This window comes from Chlorocebus sabaeus, chromosome 22 (genome assembly GCF_047675955.1).
Source record: "Chlorocebus sabaeus isolate Y175 chromosome 22, mChlSab1.0.hap1, whole genome shotgun sequence".
Taxonomy (NCBI): Eukaryota; Metazoa; Chordata; class Mammalia; order Primates; family Cercopithecidae; genus Chlorocebus; species Chlorocebus sabaeus.
The window spans coordinates 87,492,162-87,513,260 of record NC_132925.1 but is presented as its reverse complement, the minus strand read 5'-3'; the positions used below and the strand labels follow the sequence as shown (position 1 = coordinate 87,513,260).

General features: G+C 52.5%; 1 protein-coding gene and 2 long non-coding RNA genes across 7 annotated transcripts; 2 read left to right on the top strand and 1 right to left on the bottom strand.

Annotated features, from left to right (window-relative positions):
* The first annotated feature begins 103 nt into the window (after window positions 1-103).
* On the top strand, window positions 104-3,172 carry LOC140709854 (uncharacterized). The gene is made up of 2 exons (XR_012090635.1): window positions 104-327; window positions 1,752-3,172. It is a non-coding gene; the product is annotated as an uncharacterized lncRNA (long non-coding RNA).
* LOC103227723 (uncharacterized) lies at window positions 1,727-20,840 on the bottom strand. Of its 3 annotated transcripts, none has more exons than XR_012090633.1 (5): window positions 20,628-20,840; window positions 14,748-14,882; window positions 13,533-13,714; window positions 6,251-6,354; window positions 1,727-1,886 (listed from the first exon to the last, which is right to left on the bottom strand). It is a non-coding gene; the product is annotated as an uncharacterized lncRNA (long non-coding RNA). The 3 variants fall into 3 exon arrangements; XR_495233.3 differs by having other exon boundaries at window positions 6,251-6,313; window positions 20,628-20,839; XR_012090634.1 differs by lacking the exons at window positions 1,727-1,886; window positions 6,251-6,354 and adding an exon at window positions 10,326-10,470 and having other exon boundaries at window positions 20,628-20,837.
* GLYCTK (glycerate kinase) lies at window positions 9,497-15,222 on the top strand. Of its 3 annotated transcripts, none has more exons than XM_073010104.1 (5): window positions 9,497-9,614; window positions 12,261-12,446; window positions 12,686-12,837; window positions 13,466-13,641; window positions 13,981-15,222. In XM_073010104.1, exons 2-5 carry the CDS (start codon window positions 12,340-12,342, stop codon window positions 14,845-14,847), a joined length of 1,302 nt encoding a protein of 433 aa, XP_072866205.1. In that variant the 5' UTR covers window positions 9,497-9,614; window positions 12,261-12,339; the 3' UTR covers window positions 14,848-15,222. The 3 variants fall into 3 exon arrangements, with proteins under 3 accessions (XP_072866205.1, XP_007982671.3, XP_037859773.2); XM_007984480.3 differs by having other exon boundaries at window positions 9,550-9,614; window positions 12,031-12,446; XM_038003845.2 differs by lacking the exon at window positions 13,466-13,641 and having other exon boundaries at window positions 9,564-12,446; window positions 13,981-14,274.
* Window positions 20,841-21,099: the final 259 nt, after the last annotated feature.

The window sequence follows — 21,099 nt, the reverse complement described above, 5'->3', positions numbered from 1 at the left end:
GCGAGGAGCCTTAGCCGCGGCGCACGCCGGGAAAGGGGGCGGGGCGGGAACGGCCTCGCGAGGCCGGGAGCGGGTGGTGACGTCAGCGCGGCCGCGGCTGAGTGTAGTGGCAGGGCTGGCTGCTGGCAAGGAGGAGCTCAGACGCGCGGGGCCTTCTCCGGGTGTCGGAAGGTTGCGGGTGCGTTGGGAGCTGAGGGCCCTTGCGCGAGACTGCAACCCCTGCGAAGGCTCTGGCGCTTCCTGCAGGCTTCCCGACCACAAGCCGCGTGGGAGGGGGTACTGCAGGGTCGCGTACGCCGCTGGAGGCCGGTTTTGGGGGTGAATCAGGTGAGCCGCTCGCGGGCAGGCTTGACCGCTAGTCCACAGCAGCGCCCGCTTAGACAGCTTCGACCTCTTTTTTTTTTTTTTTTTTTTGAGATGGAGTCTCTCGCTTTGTCGCTCAGTTGCGCTATCTCGGCTCACCACAACCTCCGCATCCCGGGTTCAAGGGATTCTCCTGCCTCAGCCTCCCGTGCAACTGGGCTTACAGGCGCGCGCCACCACGCCTGCTAATTTTGTATTTTTAGAAGAGACGGGGTTTCACCATGTTGGCCAGGCTGGTCTCGAACTCCTGACATCAGGCAGTCCGCCCGCCACCCCCACCCGGCCTGGTGTTCTTAATCGAGGTAGACTTTAGGTACAGTAAAAATCAGCCGCCTTGGGCCGGGCGCGGTGGCTCACGCCTTTCCAACCCGTACCTCTTTGGGAGGCCGAGGCAGGATGATCGCTTGAGCTCAGGATTTTGAGACCAGCCTGGCCAACATGACAAAACCCCATCTCTACTAAAATACAAAAAATTAGCCGGGCATGATGGCGCGGCTGAGGCACGAGAATTGAGAAAGGGGGAGGCTGCAGTGAGCCGAAATCGTGCCACTGCATTCCAGCCTGGACGACAGAGCAGACGGTCTCCCTCCAAAAATTAGCCTTTTTAGTGGCTAGTTTTATGTTCTAACACCCATAACAGAGTCATGCAATCACCACCACATTCAAGATATGGAAGAGTTGCACTATCCTGTTTGTAGTCAACAGGATTATTCTAAAGGTTCTATCATATAAGTGATTCTTAGCCTTAAAAGAAGTTTATCTCTAACAAAGGAAAACAGTATTTGAACAGAAAATAGGAACCAAGCTTCCTAACCTTAACTTTATGGGCAAAGGGTTAAACTCAGTGCCAACCTATGTAGCTTCACAGATCTCTATCTTGTGTGAAGCTCTTCCAGAGGTTAAAAAGCCTGGGGTTTCCAACAGTGGAGATGGGGATTATTTATTTTTGCTTTCTTTAGCTAAAGAGAAACAAAAACAAGGAAAGGCTACGAGACATTTCAGTCGCTATTAGGAAGGTGTGATATCCAGAGACCTGTGCAATGGTAAAAAACAAAATGGAAACCCTGGGACAGCTAGGGTCTTTCTAGAAAGAACTTAGAGGCTGTATCCCAACCCCCTGGGTAAAAGGAGAGCCAGGATCCTTATACATAAAGAGAAGTTGTTCTCTAAGGGAAGAGGGCAAGTTCCTGGCTAAGTCTGGGGTATAACTGCCTCCTGACAAAGAGCAGAGCTTCTCGCTACAATTTGTTCTGGGGTCTGGAAAAAGCCGGTTTGAGTGAAACCTGAATAGATGGCAACTTTCCAAACTGCACAGCAATGGAAGAAAAACCCTCCACGCCCCAGATCACTCACTCTGCTTCCCTGTAATTCCTGTGCCTTTATTTCAGAAGCTAGAAAGGCTGATACAGAGTCTGCTTCGAATAGTTTAGAAGGCAACAAGGACAGATCGAGTGCCATGTTCTGGAACTGTCGGGAAGTGAACGCGCCCAGTAAGATGATGCCGTATTTTGGTCCATGTTAATCTACAAAAATAACCACAGAAACAGCTGTAATCTACTGCATGTTGCCGGCCAAAAGAAATCTTCAGGGTATCTTTCAAGTATTGTACTTCCTATACCTTTTCCAGATTTCACCGTTAAGACCAAACCTTCCTCCCAAGACTTGCCTTTCTGCATTATTTTTGGAATGCAGTCTTTTTTTTTTTTTCGTTTTTAAGAGGGTCTTCAAATGCTTATCCTGTTTCACATTCTTACTGTTTCCAATTCCTAGCCTGGCTCCCTGCCCTATTATAGTGGGGCTCTCCTGGCTTCCAGCCCAACAGCATGGTTGCCTTAAAGGATAGACTTTAGGCCAGGTGCGGTGGCACTTTGGGGGGCCGAGGTGGGTGGATCACAAGGTCGGGAGTTCGAAACCAGCCTGGCCAAAATGGTGAAACCCTGTCTCTACTAAAAATACAAAAATTTGCTGGGCACAGTGGTGGGCACCTGTAATCCCAGCTCCTTGGGAGGCTGAGGCAGGAGAATTGCCTGAACCCAGGAGGTGGAGGTTGTAGTAAGCCGAGATCATACCACTGCACTGGGCAACAGAGCAAGACTCCGTCTCAAAAAAAAAAAAAAGAAAAGATGGACTTTAAAAAGTGACCCAGAAAGCCGGCTCCAGATCTGGATGGGTGGATGGAGAGAAAGCTGCAGTCAGGAGTGAATCAGATGGCCTTTAAAAGAGCATCAGACTTAATTTTTTATATTTCCTTTTATTTGTAGTCATTTTACTTGTCACATATTCATTGCAAAAAAACTAAAAAATACAAATAATAAAAACGTGGGATCCAGAGATAGCCACTGTTACAGTCTGTTATTATAGTGAAATATATATAACATAAAATTTACCATTTTGATGTAGAACCTTTCTGATTTTTTCATTTATTTATTTATGTATTTATTTTTTCTGCTCTGTCACCCAGGCTGGAGTGCAGTGGCATGCGCTCAGCTCACTGTAACCTCCACCTCGTGGGTTCAAGTGATTGTCCTGCCTCAGCCTTCTATTGGTGCCTGCCACCATGCCCAGCTAATTTTTATATTTTTAGTACAGATGAGGTTTAATCATGTGGGCCTGGCTGGTCTTGAACTCCTGACCTCAGGTGATCTGCCTGCCTCAGCCTCCCGAAGTGCTGGGATTACAGGCGTGAGCCACCACACCCAGCCAGTCCCTGAAATATATTTTTAATGGATTCATAATATATTGTTTATAACTTTACCCATACTATGAACATATTCCAGGTCAATAAATATCGATACAATCATTTTGAATGGCTACATAGTATTCTATTATATGGTTGTAAAGTAATTTTGCTTCCCATTTTGTCCAGAGTCCAGCCAGAGCTCAGTATGGATTAATTGAATAAATTAATTTATCCAAAGGATTCCAGATACTTGACTGGCCCATTAAATTTTTCTGTTTCATGCTACACAATTGAAAATGGAAACTGTCCTAAACAATGTATCCTCTTTCCAAAACAGAGAGCTCCTTATGAATGCTAATTCTTTGAGATAAATTTCTGAGCTCCAGTGCCCAGCAGCAGGGCTTCTCTAGAGATAGACTAACTTCTCACATAACCCTTGGAATAACTAGAATCAGGTGATTCTCTTCTTTGGGACAGCTGCGTGTGTGTGTGTGTGAGCTTACACAGCCCTTGCAATAACTAGAATCAGGTGACTCTCCTTTGGGACAGTTGCGCGCGCACGCGCGTGTGTGTGCATGCGCTTAATTGCCAAAGATGAAAAGCAGAACACTGGAACACAAAATGCCTGGTGAGGTGTCTGAGCTCCAGCACCGGGAAGTGGTCGCCTCACAGGTTGGCAAAAGGAATTTAATGACAACAGTATAGGTTTGAAAAAGGAAAATTTCTTAGAAAGAAAGAAGGCTGCAGAAGAGTGCAGCGGGGCACCCCAGTGAGAGGATTGAGGGCCCTTGGTGGATCTTCCTTAGGCGCATTTATGGACCTTCAGGCCGGAGCTTAGGGTTGTAAAATGAGTTTCAGCATGGCATTACAGAGATGCCTAGAAATTTTAGTTACTTATAAAAGTTGAAAGAGGCGTGGAACCAGATCCCCACTTTAGATACTAGGGAAGTTTAATTACTTCTAATTTCCGCAGATAAGGAGTTTTGCCTCTGGATGGCCTGTTGGATGGTCACCAGGTGGTCTTTGCTCCTTTCTAAATTCCTCAGATAAGGGCCAGGTACAGTGGCTCACGCCTGTAATCCCAGCACTCTGGGAGGCCAAGGTGGGTGAATCACTTGAGGTCAGGAGTTCAAGACCAGCTTGGGCAACGTGATGAAACCACGTCTCCACCAAAAAATACAAAAATTAGCCAAGCATGGTGGTGTGCGCCTGTAGTCCCAGCTACTCGGGAGGCTGAGGCAGAAGAATTGCTTGAACCTGGGAGGCAGAGGTTGCAGAGCTGAGATCGCACTCCAGCCTGGGCGACAGAGTGAGACTCTGTCTCAAAAAAAAAAAAAAAAAAAAAGAAAGAAAAAGAAAAAAAAGAAAATAAATATTACAAGGATGAAGTAGGCCATTTTTATTTAGAGAAAATATAAGTGTGTGCATGGAAAATTGTGTAGGATATACATGAATATTGCTAGAAATAATAAATGTAGTTACTAATGTATGTCCACTTTTACTGGAATTCCTCAGAGAGGTCCTGAGACTCCGAGCACGGGGCCTGGATAAAAAGAGGGTATCTTTCCCTGGCAGCAGGACCAACTACCCAATTTGTGGGGCCCCGTGTTAAAAAACTGCTAAGAATCTTAAGATGGCAACAACAGACTATTAAACCAAGTGCAGCATCCTTCTGACTGCACAGGTCACACCCATGAAGCTGGCTCACCCCAGGACTAGTACAGCAACAACAGTGAGTCTCTCTACATGCACTGGAAATATATTGTGATGAAGACTCTGAAGTTCTGAAATGTTAACTTTCTAAGGGTCACTTAGCCAGTAAGCCCTAAAGTCTGAATTCACACTCTGCTTCAGCACTGGAAAGCTTGTGTTCTGTTTCCAGGGCAAAGGACAAGCAATCATTCACATTTAACAAAGACCACTGTTAGTAAACAATGCCGCCTTAGTCTGGAAGGAAAGGATAGAATCTTCCCAGATAAGCCTTGACTGCTCAGAGCCAGGAGGACCTGCCTAGAGTCTCAGGGCCAAGGCCTCTGTCTCTAAAACTACAGCACTGTTTCCAAAGGCTTAAAAACTTTCCCAAACAATCCAACATACACAGCTTTAGTGGCCTCTCATCAGTGACTTGCCTAGTCATAACTGAACTGCTTCCTGGTGCTTTGTTTTACTCTACCCAACTCCTCCTTCCAAGAAAAATAGCTTTAAGGTGTTTCCTTTTTATTTATTTATTTATTTATTTTTTGAGCCGGAGTCTCGCTCTGTCGCCCAGGCTGGAGTGCAGTGGCGCGATCTCCGCTCACTGCAAGCTCCGCCCCCCGGGTTCATGCCATTCTCCTGCCTCAGCCCCCCTTTAGCTGGGACTACAGGCGCCCGCCACCACGCTCGGCTAATTTTTTTGTATTTTTAGTAGAGACGGGGTTTCACCGTGTTAGCCAGGATGGTCTCGATCTCCTGACCTCGTGATCCGCCCGCCTCGGCCTCCCAAAGTGCTGGAATTACAGGTGTGAGCCACTGTGCCCGGCTTATTTTATTTATTTATTTTTTTAGACAGAGTCTCACTTTGTGGCCCAGGCTGGAGTGCAGTGGTGTGATCCCGGCTCACTGCAACCTCTACCTCCTGGGTTCAAGCAATTCTCCCACCTCAGCCTCCTGAGTAGCTGGGATTACAGGTGCATGACACCACATCCGGCTATTTTTTTTTTTTTTTTGTATTTTTAGTAGAAACGGGATTTTGCCGTGTTGGCCAGGCTGATCTCAAACTCCTGACCTCAAGTGATCTGCCCGTCTCGGCCTCCCAGCTTTAAGGTGTTTTAGAGCCCTTACATAGGACACAGCTCCATTCTACCCTGCCTCCAACACAGCTGACCTTCCCTCCCACGAAGCAACCCTGCAAGCCCAGGCTGGACACAGTGGCTCACGCCTATAGTCCCAGCACTTTCAGAGGCTGGGACAGGAGAACTGCTTGAGTCCAGGAGTTTGAGACCAGCTTAGGCAACAAAGCAAGACCCTGTCTCTCCAAAACATTAGCCAGGCATGGTGGTGTGCACCTGTAGTCCCAGCTACTTGAGAGGCTGAGGCAGGAGGATTGCTACAACCCAGGAGGTTGAGGATACAGTGAGTTGTAATCACCACTGTCCTCCAGCCTGGTCGACAGTGCGAGACTTTGTCTCTCAAAAAAAAAAAAAAATTAAAAGTACAACTTCTTACCTATCCCAGCAGCTACAGCATTTGGCCCACACAGAAGGCACTCAGGAAATTCTTGAATTATGTCTGAAGAAGGAATAAATGCATGGATGGATGAAGACAGCCGACTATAACCAAGGAAAAACAATAAAATTTTCAGTATTTACAACCTCTCCCACATTAAAGAGGGCAATTCCACCTGAGGATGCCTTTGTTTTGATGATGTGGTGGGAAATCATTTAGGAGAAGGAATACACAGTTTCATATTTTAAAAGGAAAAATCCAGGGAGAAGGATGGGTGTGGTGGCTCACGCCTGTAATCCCAGCAATTTGGGAGACGGAGGCAGGTGGATGGCTTAAGCTCAGAAGTTTGAGACCAGCCTGGGCAACATGGCAAAACCACCTGTCTACAAAAAATACAAAAAATTAGCTGGGTGTGGTGGTTCATGCCTGTGGTCCCAGCTACTTGGGAGACTGAGGTGGGAAGATCACTTGAGCCTGGAAGGTGGAGGTTGCAATGATCCAAGATCATGCCACTGAACTCCAACCTGGGTGACAGAGTGAGAGACCCTATCTCAAAAAAAAAAAAAAAAAAAAAAGTATATATATATATATATATATGAAAAAGAAAAATCCAGGGAGAGAGCTGGAAGTAGGGGCCAGGGGAGGGTAAAGGTTCATGACAAGAGCACAGCATGGTTTGGAGACCTACAGAGAGATGTAGCAACTGCCAGAGGGAGCAGGTAGGGGGTGTGAAAAGAAAAGAAAATTTCAGGACATTCTCAATTTATAATGTGAAGGAGAAAAGTTAAACCCTGGAAACTGAGGAGGCATTGCTTTTTTTTTTTTTCTTCTCTGATCCATGACTGCTGCTTCCTGACCTTTATATTGAAATGTTAAACATTAACCAGGCTCCCTATTCTTCATTCAAACTTAGACTAGATGATGTGGGAGATAGAGACCCTTGTGATTGTTGCCTCTTTACAATAGAATGTTAAGCAAACTCTTTCGAGTATAATAAATGGTAGCCAATCAAATCTTGTATTAATGTTAGCTTTTTTTGGAAAATGTAATTCCGGTCAGCACCCGTTTTTGCCTATATAAACAATCTTTTTTTTTTTTTGGAGACGGAGTCACCCAGGCTGGAGTGCAGTGGCGCAATCTCGGTTCACTGCACCTTCCCAGGTTCAAGCGATCCTCCTGCCTCAGCCTCCCAGCCTCAGCGCCCCCAGTAGCTGGAATTACAGGCACATACCACCATGCCTGGCTAATTTTTGTATTTTTAGTAGAGACGGAGTTTCGCTATGCTGACCGGGCTGGTCTTGAACTCCTGACTTCAGGTGATCCACCCGCCTTAGCCTCCCAGAGTGCTAGGATTACAGGTGTGAGCCACTGCACCTGGCCCATGCCCAGCTAATTTTTGTATTTTTAGTAGAGATGGGGTTTCACCATATTGGTCAGACTGGTCTCCAACTCCTGACCTCAAATGATCCCACCTGCCTCAACCTCCCAAAGTACTGAGATTGCAGGCATGAGCCACTGCGCCTGGCCCAAAAACACATTTCTAATGTCAACCTAAAAATCATCAAAAGGTTCGAGATCCAGTTAAAAGAATTTATTCAAGCATAAAGTGTGAGGGCAGCCATCAGGGAAACACAGACACCAAGCAGTGGCAATGAGTGTTCCCCAGCATGGGGAAAGGTGAAGATTGTTTATATAGGCTGGGCGCCTGTAATTGTTTATACACCTGTAATCCTAGCACTTTGGGAGGCCAAGGTGGGTGGATCACAAGGTCAGGAGTTCGAGACCAGCCTGGCCAACATGGTGAAACCCCGTCTCTACTGAAAATACAAAAATTAGCCGGGTGTGGTGGCAGGTGCCTGTAGTCCCAGCTATTTGGGAGGCTGAGGCAGGAGAATCGCTTGAACCTGGGAGACGGAGGTTGCAGTGAGCCGAGATTGTGCCCAGGCTGGAGTACAGTGACAGTGAGCCAAGATTGTGCCATTGCACTCCAGCCTGGGTGACAGAGCAAGACACCACCTCAAAAATAGGCGAAAGAAACGTGTTTTTGTTTGTTGGTTGGTTTTTTTTGAGACAGGGGACCAGGCTGGAATGCAGTGGCATGATCAAGGTTCACTGTAGCCTCTACCTCCCATGCTCAGGAGATCCTCCCACCTCAGCCTCCCGAGTAGCTGGGACTACAAGAGCATGCCACCACACCCGGCTCTTTTTTTTGTGTGTAGAGATAAGAGTTTTGCCATGTTCTCAGGCTGGTCTCGGATTTCTAGGCTCAAGCGATCCGCCCACCTTGGCCCCCCAAGTGTTGGTATTACAGGCGTGAAACACTGGGCCCTGCCAAGAAACATGTTTCAATAAAATTGTTAGGAAATCAAGTGTGTGATTTGTGATGCAACTCTCTCCTCTATCTCCATAAGAAAACATCAGTAAAAACAGTGAACTGTTTTGTGTTTTTGGAGTCTGAGGAGGACTCATCTTATGAATGTGGGAAGGCATCCAGCCAGCTCAGGGTGGGCCCAGCATGAGAGCAGGGACAGTGAGGAAGGTCCAGAGTCATTCGCTTTTACATGCAGCTTATGTGCTTGAGGATCGCGGAATGGAACTCTTGCTAGGCCAGAGCTGTATTTGGTGGCCCATGGTGGGAGAGGGGAGAACACTAATAAGTTGTGGAATAAAAACCATGGAGAGGAGCGGGAATTACTTAATTTGGCTCCAGAAGGGGTTAGTTGTGGGGAAGTAGTGATTCTCAGTTCGTTTGCTCAGCCCAGTCCTCAGGGTGTATCTGCTGACTGATCGTACAAGATAAAGGAAGGGAGAGGCCGGGCGCGGCGGCTCAAGTGTGTAATCCCATCACTTTGGGAGGCTGAGGTGGGTGGATCGATTGAGGTTAGGCGTTCGAGACCAGAGAGGCCAACATGGCGAAAGCCGGTCTCTACTAAAAAATACAAAAATTAGCCCGGCGTGGTGGCACATGCCTGTAATCCCAGCTATTCGGGAGGCTGAGGCAGGAGAATCGCTTGAATCCGGGAGGCGAAGGTTGCACTGGGCCGAGACCGCGCCTCTGCACTCCAGTCTGGGCGACAGAGTGAGACCCCCGTCTCGAAAAAAAAAATCTGCAATCTGTGAGGCGGGGATTATTACCCTCAATGTAGAGATTAAGAAAATGAGGACTGAAGGTGACTCCTTCCAGGTCTGTTGGTGGCCAGCAAGGAGTCAACACCCTAAACTCTCCCTTCCAGACCCCAGCTTCAGCCAGAGCTCGCAGCCGCCAGCGCCGCTCCACCCACCCACACTTCCGGATTCCGCTCCGCCCACCCGCGAGTACTTCCGGTCTCCAGTGCTGGGCGCCGCGGCCCGGAGCTGTGGGCTGGTAAGTCTGCGCCGGCAGGGCGCGCATGACCTTCAGAAGCAATCCCTGGGCTGGGCGACGAAGGGTCTTCGCTGTCTACCTGGCAGCAGGCCCTTCTTTCTCGCATCACCGGGCATTACGCGGCAGCCATTTGCCTCGCGAAGGCCCTACCTGAGGATGACGTCACTTCCAGGCCCCTGCTGACTGCGGGAAACCGGAAATGGTGCCAGGCCCCTTTAATAGCGGGGAGGAGTCAAGGCCGGTAGTCTTCCTGTTTCCGTGTTTTGCTTTGGATCCCTCCGGAGTTTTGGAGAGACCATGTCTTGTATAGAATTGGAGGACTTAGCAAATAAAAATGCAGAGAGTCCAGTTAATTTTTTTTTTTGAGACAGAGCCTGACTCTGCCACCCAGGCTGGAGTGCAGTGGCGCGATCTCGGCTCCCTGCAACCTCCGCCTCCCCGGTTCAAATGATTCGCGTGCCTCAGTCTCCTGAGTAGCTGGATTACAGGCGCCCACCACACCTGGCTAATTTTTGTATTTTTAGTAGAGACGGGGTTTTACCATGCTGGTCAGGCTGGTCTGGAATTCCACACCTTAGTTGATGCGCCCGCCTCAGCCTTCCAAAGTGCTGGGATTACAGGCGTGAGCCACTGCGCCCGGCCGTGTCCAGTTAAATTTGAGTTAAGATAAACGATGAATAATTGTTAAGTCCTAAACATTGTATGCACATATTTATACTTTAAAAATTACTTGTTTATCTGAAATTAAAATTTAACAGGACGTCCTGTATTTTCTCTGGCAGCCTTGGCATTGAGCGTCCCCCGTCCTCTGCTCATACCCAGTGGCAAGACTGGGATCTTCTAGGCTCTTGTCCATCTGGGAAATAAATACAGATTTCACCCAGGCTATAAAGACCGGCTGTCTTAGTTGCTAAGATGCTTTTAGCTCCAAGCCTAATGGGCAAGCTCCAGGGGTCCCCCTGGCCATAACTGGACCCATTTTCGGAATCCCCATGACGATGCCCTCTGTGTTCCCTTTCACAACAGAAGTCAAGCATAGCTGTCTTCTCTTACGGGAGAGCTGAGAACTAGGCAGACAAAATGGTCAGAGTCTAGAAGTAACCACCACATTTGGGTGTGGGGTAAACCGGTATTTGAGATCTGTGTTGCAGTGGACAGTATCAGAGAGCCTGAGGGTGTTAAGGGGAGAGTGTAGTGTTCATCTCACCTTGTGTCTCATTTTGTGGATGAGGCCCAGTGAGAGAAATAGATGTGTCCCAGCCACTCAGAAAACCTGTAGTAGATACATCTGGAAGCTCAATTCCCAGCCTCCTTACCCTGCTCAGTCCATACTTGCTGATGAAGTCAGCTTGCAGCATTTATGATAGGCATTTATTAAAGTAGATGCAATAGTACATATGTAGTACAGATGAGCTCTTTTGGGTCTTTGTTGTTCCTATACCCCTCTACAGCTTCCTGACCTTCACCCCAAGGCTTCTTTAGCTTTTACTCTGCCCAGTGGGGAAAATGGCTATCTGGGCTCAGTTATGGGAGCCTGGCCTTTGCCTACTTCAGCTCTTGGGCTCTCACCACTGTGGGTGGTGTGATCTAGGACTTGTTTTTGTTATCTTGGAACCAGAAGGGGTGTTCTTGGCAGGGTTGGGTCTGGCCAGTTATGTGGGTAGAAGGGCATCCTTTTCTGTCCTGCAATTGGGCTTCATGGCACATGGCCTCACATGGTGCCTGGGGACTTTCCTAAGGTTCCACCATGAGCCAGACTTTGCCCTCACTCCTGATTTGAAACTAAACCTCTTGCTGAACTGGCCTGAATACTGGGATTCCTCAGATTGCTTGCCCTGAGGATATGCTCTGGGCTTGACCTGATAAACCTGCAGCCTCCTATAGACCCTGACTTCCCAGCCTCCTAATCCCAGTCTTATGAGATAAAGTAGAGTAGGCTGGAGGTCAGTGGGCTCGGGGTCAGTTGGTGGGACAATCAACAGACTCCTGGCAGCAGAGGTAGTAAAGAGGCAAGGAAGGAGTGCCAGAAAGGGGCGTTGCCCCTGGGTAAGAGCTCAGAAGTGCAGGGGGTGGAAAAGGGGTGGGATGGGAGCCCACTGGTAGAAATTACTCCCTCTGTCAATGATTAACTCACAGCCAAAGAGATGACCTAGGAGGAGGGCCCAGCTAATAGGACCCTTGGACTTAAGGCAGAGTATCCAGAGGGCCGGCATGTGGTCTGCAGAAGAGGAGGACATGGCTGGGTGGCAGGGCTGGTCTCCAAGGATGAGTGAGATCCTGCAGCTGTGGGCTTCAGGAAGTCTCCTGGGGCTATCAGATGGCTCCTTCTTGTAGCAGCCACTGTGGGGTCCACTGGCCGTGGGGGACCTCCTGTCTTTTGCCTTGCAAGGGCCTCAGTTGTGCTTTTTCCCTCTAGGCAGCCATGGGTGCCAGGCAGTGCTGAGAGCAGTGGGGCATGGCTGCAGCCCTGCAGGTCCTGCCCCGCTTGGCCCGAGCCCCCTTGCATCCACTCCTCTGGCGGGGCTCAGTGGCCCGGCTGGCCAGCAGCATGGCCTTGGCAGAGCAGGCCCGGCAGCTGTTTGAGAGTGCTGTGGGTGCAGTGCTGCCGGGCCCCATGCTGCACCGGGCACTATCCTTGGACCCTAGTGGCAGACAGCTGAAGGTGCGGGACCGGAGCTTTCAGCTGAGGCAAAACGTCTACCTGGTGGGCTTTGGCAAGGCTGTGATGGGCATGGCAGCTGCCGCTGAGGAACTACTGGGCCAGCATCTTGTGCAGGGCGTGATCAGCATTCCCAAGGGGATCCGTGCTGCCATGGAGCGCGCCAGCAAGCAGTAAGGAGCCATGGGGGGCGCCTCCTGCTGTCTATCTGGAGGGAAACCTGGGCCCAGACCCAGGCTGAATCAGGCCTCCTTTCCCCACCTGCTTCCCTTTTCTCCTGGGTCTGGCCTGGCCCCAGGATGCATGTCAGTGGGCATCTTCGTTCATGCCCCCCTCACCTGTAAAGTTGAGAGATGAGGTGGGAGGAGAGGAGCCCACCCCATCTCTTGCACGCTGACCTTTCCCTCCCCAGGGAGATGCTGCTGAAGCCACATAGCCGTGTCCAGGTATTCGAGGGTGCGGAGGACAACCTCCCAGACCGCGATGCACTGCGGGCTGCGCTGGCCATCCGGCAACTGGCTGAGGGACTCACAGCTGATGACCTGCTGCTCGTACTGATCTCAGGTTTAATACCACATTGGCCCAAGACAGTTGGTGGGGGGTGCACCAAATATCAGGTCTTTGAGAAATCAGATCTGAGCCCCCAGGGTCACAGGGTGAAGTTAGGAGCAAGGGAGGTGGTAAGGAGCCTGGATGGTGATTCCTGGGTTGCCTTGGACTAGTCATCTGGCCTCCCCTGAGCTGTGGAGTCCTCCCCCTGAACTGACCTTTTGGGTGTCAGTGAGAGGGTGCACGGGGAGCATCTAATGCAGGGCCTGACACATCCATAGAGTCCTTGGAAAATGTCACTGCTGTTGCTGTTGTCTGTACTGATGTCACCTAGGGCTAGGCTCTCAGACCTCAAGGAGTCTTCTCCTTAATCTTCCATTGTGTGCCCCCTGCCCTGCCTCCTGTTCTAGTCTCTTAAGTAGTTAGTTCTTCCAGTGCCTCCTGGGACCTGGGGTACCCCAAGGCAGGGGACAACCTCCAGTAGCCAGGATGTGGTGACTGTATACACATTGCATATCCACACGGGGGCACCCTAACCCCACCTTTCCAAACCCCCTTTTCTAATGTGGACTTGTCACCCCTGCTCGCCTGGTTCCCTGGGTTGGGATAGTCCCTCTGCCTGATACCCTCATTGTCTCTGCAGGTGGGGGGTCAGCTCTGCTGCCTGCCCCCATCCCACCTGTCACACTGGAGGAGAAGCAGACACTCACCAGACTGCTGGCAGCCCGTGGAGCCACCATCCAGGAGTTGAACACCATTCGGAAGGCCCTGTCCCAGCTCAAGGGTGGGGGGCTGGCTCAGGCCGCCTACCCTGCACAGGTATGAGTCAATTCTTCCCCAGGCAGCCTTGGGTTGGTGGAGCCAGGTCCACATGTGCCAGGGATGTGAAAGCCTAGAACAGCATACAGGTTGGCAGGGGCATGGTGTGAAAGACTATGGGGCTGGCTGGGTGACATCATGGGAGGGGTGCCAGAGATGGGGAGGAGGTGCCTGCATGACCAGGTGTTTTGCAAGCCCATGTGGGAGGAGTTAACCATGGGTAAGGAAATGCACTGAGTTAGGGGGTGGGTGTGTGGATACCCAAGGAGCAGTTTGTCCTTATGGGCTCTGAGGGGAGGAGGAAGTGGGCCTGAGCCTTGTGTGGTGGCCCTTCCCTAGGTGGTGAGCCTCATCCTGTCAGATGTGGTGGGGGACCCTGTGGAGGTGATTGCCAGCGGCCCCACTGTGGCCAGTTCCCACAGTGTGCAAGATTGCCTGCATATCCTCAATCGCTACGGCCTCCGTGCAGCCCTGCCACGTTCCGTGAAGACTGTGCTGTCTCGGGCCGACTCTGACCCCCATGGGCCACACGCCTGTGGCCATGTCCTGAATGTGATCATTGGCTCCAATGTGCTGGCACTAGCTGAGGCCCAGCGGCAGGCTGAGGCACTTGGCTACCAGGCTGTGGTGCTGAGTGCAGCCATGCAGGGTGATGTAAAAAGTATGGCCCAGTTCTACGGGCTGCTGGCCCATGTGGCTAGAACCCGCCTCACCCCATCCATGGCTGGGGCTTCTGTGGAGGAAGATGCACAGCTCCATGAGCTGGCAGCTGAGCTTCAGATCCCAGACCTGCAGCTGGAGGAGGCTCTGGAGACCATGGCATGGGGAAGGGGCCCAGTCTGCCTGCTGGCTGGTGGTGAGCCCACAGTGCAGCTGCAGGGCTCCGGCAGGGGTGGCCGGAACCAGGAACTGGCCCTGCGTGTTGGAGCAGAGTTGAGAAGGTGGCCGCTGGGGCAAATAGATGTGCTGTTTTTGAGCGGTGGCACTGATGGGCAGGATGGGCCCACAGAGGCTGCTGGGGCCTGGGTCACACCTGAGCTTGCCAGCCAGGCTGCAGCTGAGGGCCTGGACATGGCCACCTTCCTAGCCCACAATGACTCACATACCTTTTTCTGCCGCCTCCAGGGTGGGGCACACCTGCTGCACACAGGGATGACAGGTACCAATGTCATGGACACCCACCTCTTGTTCCTGCGGCCTCAGTGATGGCATAGGTCACATTTTGAGACTTCAGAGGAGGCCTACAAGGGCAAGGTCAGATGGCAGAGCAAGGTTGGTCCTCAGGGCCTCACTAAGCCTTAGGGCCCCTCCTCTCCTTGGCCTTGGCTGTTTGGTTAGCTGTCACTTCCCACTCAGGGCCTCTGCTCTATGTCTATTCCCTTCCAGCCAGACTAGCAGATGGGGCCTCCCCTCTACCCCTACTTTCTGCATGGCAGCAGGTACCCCTGAGGACAAGGACAAGCCCCTTCGCCAGTTCAGTGTTCCCATGCTTCTCCCCTGGGCAGCCTCTCTCTTGAGCCCCTCACCCTGTTTCTTTCTGTGAAGCGAGAACATCTGAAAATAAATAGGACCATGACATGGGTTCTCCGTGCACCTTCCCTCAGAGTGAGGCCTCACGGGGGAGCCGCTGGGAGAGGAGTGTGGTATGGCTGCAGCCATAGTGCCAGGGCCTGGCAGGACTCTTAACGCCCCTCTGCTGGACTGAGTACATGCAGGATGTGCCTCACATAATGGGTGCCTGTGCCTGTCTCTCTGGAGCGTGTGAGGGTTGAGCCTGGCTCCTGAGAGCTTTGATGTGTGTGAGCAGAGACCCCAGGGAGGACAGGCCTAAAGACTGCAGTCTGTGGTGACCAGCCACCCACCCAACCATGACTCCGCCATGGCACCGTCACCATGGCCTCTCCAGCCTCAGCTTATAGGCCTCGTTAGATGGATGTCCCTTCTGTCTTTGGACAGCCCTTAGCCACATACTGCACTTCTGGTTGAGCTGAAGTTTGTCCCACCCCCCAGTGCTGTTTCCTTGTGACAGCCCTTGTCCTAGGCTGAATATCCCCAGTTCCTTCAGCCACTCCTCTGGGGACCAAGTCCAGACCCTGATGTTAGCCCTTCAGTGGGGGTCTCAGCACTGGGATGGTGGGTCCAGCCAGTGATGAGGTCCAGTGGCCCACACCCCTTCCCATGACCGCTGGTGGGAGAAGAGGCAAGTGGGAATAGAGGAACGACTGCCTTGGCCTGGCCAGCAGCCTGGGTTGAGAGAGGGAGGTGCCACTGTCCTGCCTCCCTTTGGGCTCCCTTGCTCAGTATCAGAGCCCTCCGCTGGCTGTCCCCGCCGTGCGCCACGGCTCCAATCCCTATATGAGTGAGCAGTAGAATCACATAGGAATAAAAAGCCATAGAGAACAGCGAGGCCTGGGGCTGCTCTTACAGGCACTTCTTCCACCCCAGCCCTCCCCTCCTCCCTGAGGGTGTTGAGGGGCCCTGGGCCAGAGCTGGCGGGACTTTCCGCTGGGAAGGGTTTCCCTTCCCCACCTGGGCTCTGAACAGCCTAGCTTGCAGATGGTTCATGACCTGGGGGCCTGGCTCACGCATGGCAGGCTGGGGATTGGGAGGGAGGTGAACATGGTAAGTGGACTCTGGGGACCAGGGAGGTTTAGGTAAAGGGGAGCTTGCACCCCACTGGGATGCACGGGTACTACTTCCTTTCCTTCTGTGCTGTTGTGGAGTTCCTGCTGACTAGGGTCACAGTCTCTAGGGTTATGGTGATCCTCACATGATCCTGTATCCTGGTGCTCCTCTGGCAGCCTCTGCACGTAACCAGTTCCTGCCTCAGTACTTGCTCTTGGGAGCATGAGTATTGGCACTGGGTGCCAAGTTCCAGGCAAAAGCAGGATAGGAGAACTGGGGCAGGGGCTGAGGGCCTGGCAGCCATGTCCCCAGTGTGTGTGTTTGGTGGGTGTGTGAGTATACAGACGTTGGTGTTGGCGTACTAAGAGTGGGAATGCATCTGTGAGTATGCACACAGATACTTAGTACAGGGCACATGGCTCCCTGCATCCCTGCTGAGGGCTTTGGGTATGGATAGGATCTTGCAGGAAGTTCCCCCTGCTCTACATTGACCCCTTCCCTATACTTCTGTTTGTAGGGTCTGGGAGGCCAGGGCCTGGATTGGACCCAATAGGGCCAAATAGTCTGTGAGCCTAACCCATTAGATTTGTTCACTGGATACCCCAGAGATAAGAAAGGATGTATTTGGCCACAGTCTGGATGATGAGATGAGATAAACCCTGCACAGTGAATGTTTCCATAGGACTCATTACTTGCTCCATAAATGTCAATTTTGGATCATTAAAGTGCCCCTCCCTTGATGTTGGCTTCTTTCTCTTCCGGCTGCTGCTGCCCTTGTGCCCACCTCATCTTCATTTTCTGAAGCTTCCCCTGGCCCAGCTGGAGGATTTCACCATGGAGGGTGTCTGGCCCTGCTGGCTACAGCAGCCCTCACAGGCGTCTCCCTTCTCTGCACTTGGCATGAGCCAAGAGCAGTGGGGCAGTGGGCCTGGGCAGCCCTTCAGTGTCAGCTAGTCCCAACCATTTGATTTATAGTTGCAGATACAGAGAGAAAAAGTGGCTTGTTTGGGACTGCATAGTCTCACATAAAGGCTACAGAATGAGGATGAGAACCTAGTTGGAACCTGCTTGACTATCCTCTGCCACTCTCTGGGGCTCAGAGACCCTGGGGCCAAGCAAGGGCTCAGCCAGATTCAGGGGATCTACTGTTTCCCCACTGCCCCTCAAGGGCTTGGGGTGGTGACATAACCATGCTTGGCCTCTCCAGGGATCCACATAGCAGATGTGTTGGACTCTTCTTGGCTCAGAGGGACAGCTCCATTGTGTGTGTGATTTGGCAGAAAACCATGCTCAGTTGAGTGGTAGGCTTCTACATAAATGTGTGTCTGCATCTGTATGCACATCTGTGTGTATGTGAGTGTGCATGCGCGTGTGTGTGCATGGATACATATATAAATGTGAATGTGTAGTGCAGCCCACAACCAGTCTCTGAGCTGTGCTGTGCCCCATCCCAGGGTGGAGACACAGGTGTAGAGTGTAGGGGATACAAGGAGCAAGTTGGGCAAAGAGGCCCAAAAGACTGGCAGAGGCTAGTGTGCCTGGCCGAGGGAGTTGACTTCATGTTGACAGCAATGGCAAACCTCATGAAGATTTTGGCAGGGAATAATGTCATGGAGCTGTTTTGGGACTTTAATGCTGAGAGCCAACATCCTTACTGCAGAGGGTGAGAGGTGGGGGCATGCAAGGAGATGGAAGGGGTTGCAGATAGGAGAGGTGCATTACAGGCTCTGAGAACCCTCTCCCACCTCCCCTATGCAGCCTCAGCTCCAAAGCCTTTAGCCAGCCCAGGGAACCCTTTAGATGCCTGTTTTGGAACCAAGGCCGAAAGCCCTGGCTCAAACACTGTTGGGAGTAACTGAGCCTCTCTGTCTCTGGGAATGCCTCAGGGCTTTGAGGATTTTGGGGGGCAGAGGCTGGGCAGTTAGTGGACACTTTGGTGGCCATAGGGACCCCACTCCCATGTAGGATCTCACGAGGATGGCAGTTAAGTGGCTTGGAAGGAGCACTGGAATAGGAGTCAGGTGGTAAGTCCTTGTCCTGGCCTTCCCACCTTCCTTTCTCCAGGCCTGTTTTCTCGTCTGTTTAATGGGGAAAACATCCTTGCCCTATCGCCTCTTTAGGGAGGTATCAGCGGCAGGTGGATCTATGTGGGAAAGCTCTGTGCAAGTGGGGAGCTCAGGGAGGGAGAGAAAGAAGGTTGAAGTACTGGCCTCTTCCAAGGGGAATCTCAGGGAGCTCTTGGCTCAGGGAGGCCCCCTTGTTCCATGGTAGGACCAGGGTTAGAGCCAATGGGACCTTGGTGCTCACTGACTGGGGCTGAGTGAGCAACCTGCTGGCCTCTGGCACTAGACAGGCACCAGCAGGGAATGGTATTTGAGTCTTTAATGGCCAGTAGGGTGTATAGTGCCCTAGGAGGTCACGGAGTTGATGGATGATCGCCTGGAGTCAGAGTGAGCTGAGCCACCTGGAAGAGGGCTCCCCCAACATCTCTGGAAAATGGGTAGGGCAACCTGCCTCCCTCTGGGTCTGGGTCATGTGTAAGGGACATGAGGAGGCCCAGACAGTGGTGAGGGAGGACTGGCTTAACCCCAGGCCAGAATCCCTAGCTAGGTAAGAGGATTTGGGATGTGCTAGGGGAAGGGAGGTGGTATGCAAGGGTGAGGGACACACATACCCTGGGTGATGGGCAAGCCAATGACCTTGGCAGGCTGCCGTGTGAGCAATAGGACTATGGGGTTGTTGTGAGCTGTGCCTAGTCCAGGAGAGATAGGCTTTCTCCCCAAGGCTGTGGGCCAGACCTCTCCCCAGTAACCGCTAGGGCCAGTTCTGAGGCTTTGCTCTCCACTTCTCCTGACTCAGGCTGGTTTGTAGTGGCTGGAGGAGGGTGGGCTGGGGGTGGACACTCAGCCTGACACCAGCTCATGCTCACAGCTCTGATTCCACCTCTCTAGACATGTTGCTCCCATCCAGGGATTTCTGGGGGTCAGGGGTGGGAGCAAGGCAGCTGTCACCTTGTTCAGATGAGGAAGTTCTAGCCAAGGGAAGAGGGCAAGACAGTTGGCCCCTAGAAGCAAATGCCCCATCTGCCCCGTCCTATGGGGCCACTGCCCTTAGCAGCTCTGCCTCATGGGACCACTACTTACCATGATTTGGTCCACCACTGCCTCCTTGGGGAGCCAGGGAGCTGTAGGACTTGGCTCTGCCCCAGTCAGACAGCCAGAGGCTAGACCCCCAAAATGCATCCCATTGAGAAGGTTTTCCCTGGTGTCCCCTCATGTCTGGGCTGGCTTCTTCTTTTCCTCCACTAGCAGCCAGCAGAGCCGCCCTGCCCACCTCCCTGGGATGGTGTGAGCCATACATTTCTTCCCTTATCCAGTCCTGCCTCTCCATCCCCAGCACCAGCTGAGAAGGGGGTGGGGCCCCTGGCACTTGGCTTCTGCCCCTTCAGATCATTCCCACCCACCTGCACAGCTTTAGAGTCTCAGGATCTCCTTGTGGCCCTGGGTTATCTCCAAAAATCACACTTGTAGCCTCATTGGAGCCAGGCCTCTGTCTCCACCTGCTCTCCCCACCCCTATCCACAGAGCCCCTGTTCCTCCCTGTCCTGCCCAGTTCCAGGAAGCTGACTGCAGGAGTATCTAGGCTCTGGGTTGAAACCCTGCTGTTTGCAACTCTAGGCAAAGCTCTTCTAGGGATGCTGTCTGGAGGGAGCTGGTCAAAGATCCCTAGGGGAGGCAGAAGTGCCTGTCTTTGCCATGTGGCTCTATGGGTCTGGGGATCAGTAGCTTGGAGTAAAACCTGTGAGCCTGTGGCAGGGGGAAGATCTCTCCCTCCACTCAGACTCTCCACCTGGGCAGTGGGAGCAGCCCCAGCACATTCCAGCCAGCCGCCAACCCCCCTGCTAGCACAGGCACCTGTGAGGGTCACAGTCCCCTGGACGGTACCGCTGCTGGCACCCAGCAACCCAATAGCTGCAGCCCAGTCAGAGGCAGGGTCAGAGCCCTGGACTCCAGGACTGGGCATATACTCAAACCTTCAGGGGCGGGCTGTTCCAGGCATCCCAGCCCCCGCCCACCCTCTCAGGTCCCCCTGAGGGTCTCTCTCAGCTCAGGGCCACCCACAGAAGCCAGGCACCCGCGCAGGAACAGAGCCTGCCAGCTCCCGGCCAGCCTTGTCCCTTGCGGCTAACTGGCCGCACCTCTGCCCCCCACTCCTGCTGACCCCTTGGGGACCTGAAGCTGGCACTCCACTGCTGCTCCCACTGCCCAGGGCAGAGAAGCATTCTTCCCATTCTCTCCACCTGCCTGCCCTCCAGGGCTCCGGCCGCCCTATGCCTGTGTCCCCAGATCCCCAAGGCTCACCTCAGTGGCGCTGTCTCCTCACCAGAGGCACTGCAGTGTGGGAACTGTCCCGAGGAGCTGGTTCTCAGCTGAAACAAAGAGGTGGGGGAGAAAGGGGGGGCAGCGGGAGAGGGAGAGGGTGAGTGAGCGGGCGAAGGAGTGGAGGCTGGAGGGGGAAGAGAGAAGGGAGAGGATGAGAGAGAAGAGGAGAGGGGAGGGGAGAACAACGAGCCTGCCGCCCGCCCGCCCGCCCCCCTCGGAGAGATAAAGCCTGACACCCAGGGACTAAAGGGCCAGTAGAGGAGGGGAGAGGAAATGGGGAGGGGGCAGGGGAGGTGAGGGGCCAGACTGAGAGCGGGGAGACTGTTAGAGGGGCGGGAGAGCAGGAACAGGGTGAGGAGGTGGTGGGCAAGTGAGGGGCGTGGGCAGGAGAAGAGCAGGGTGAAAGGCAGGTTGCAGGGGGCCAATGGCTGATGACTGAGCTGGGCAGAGG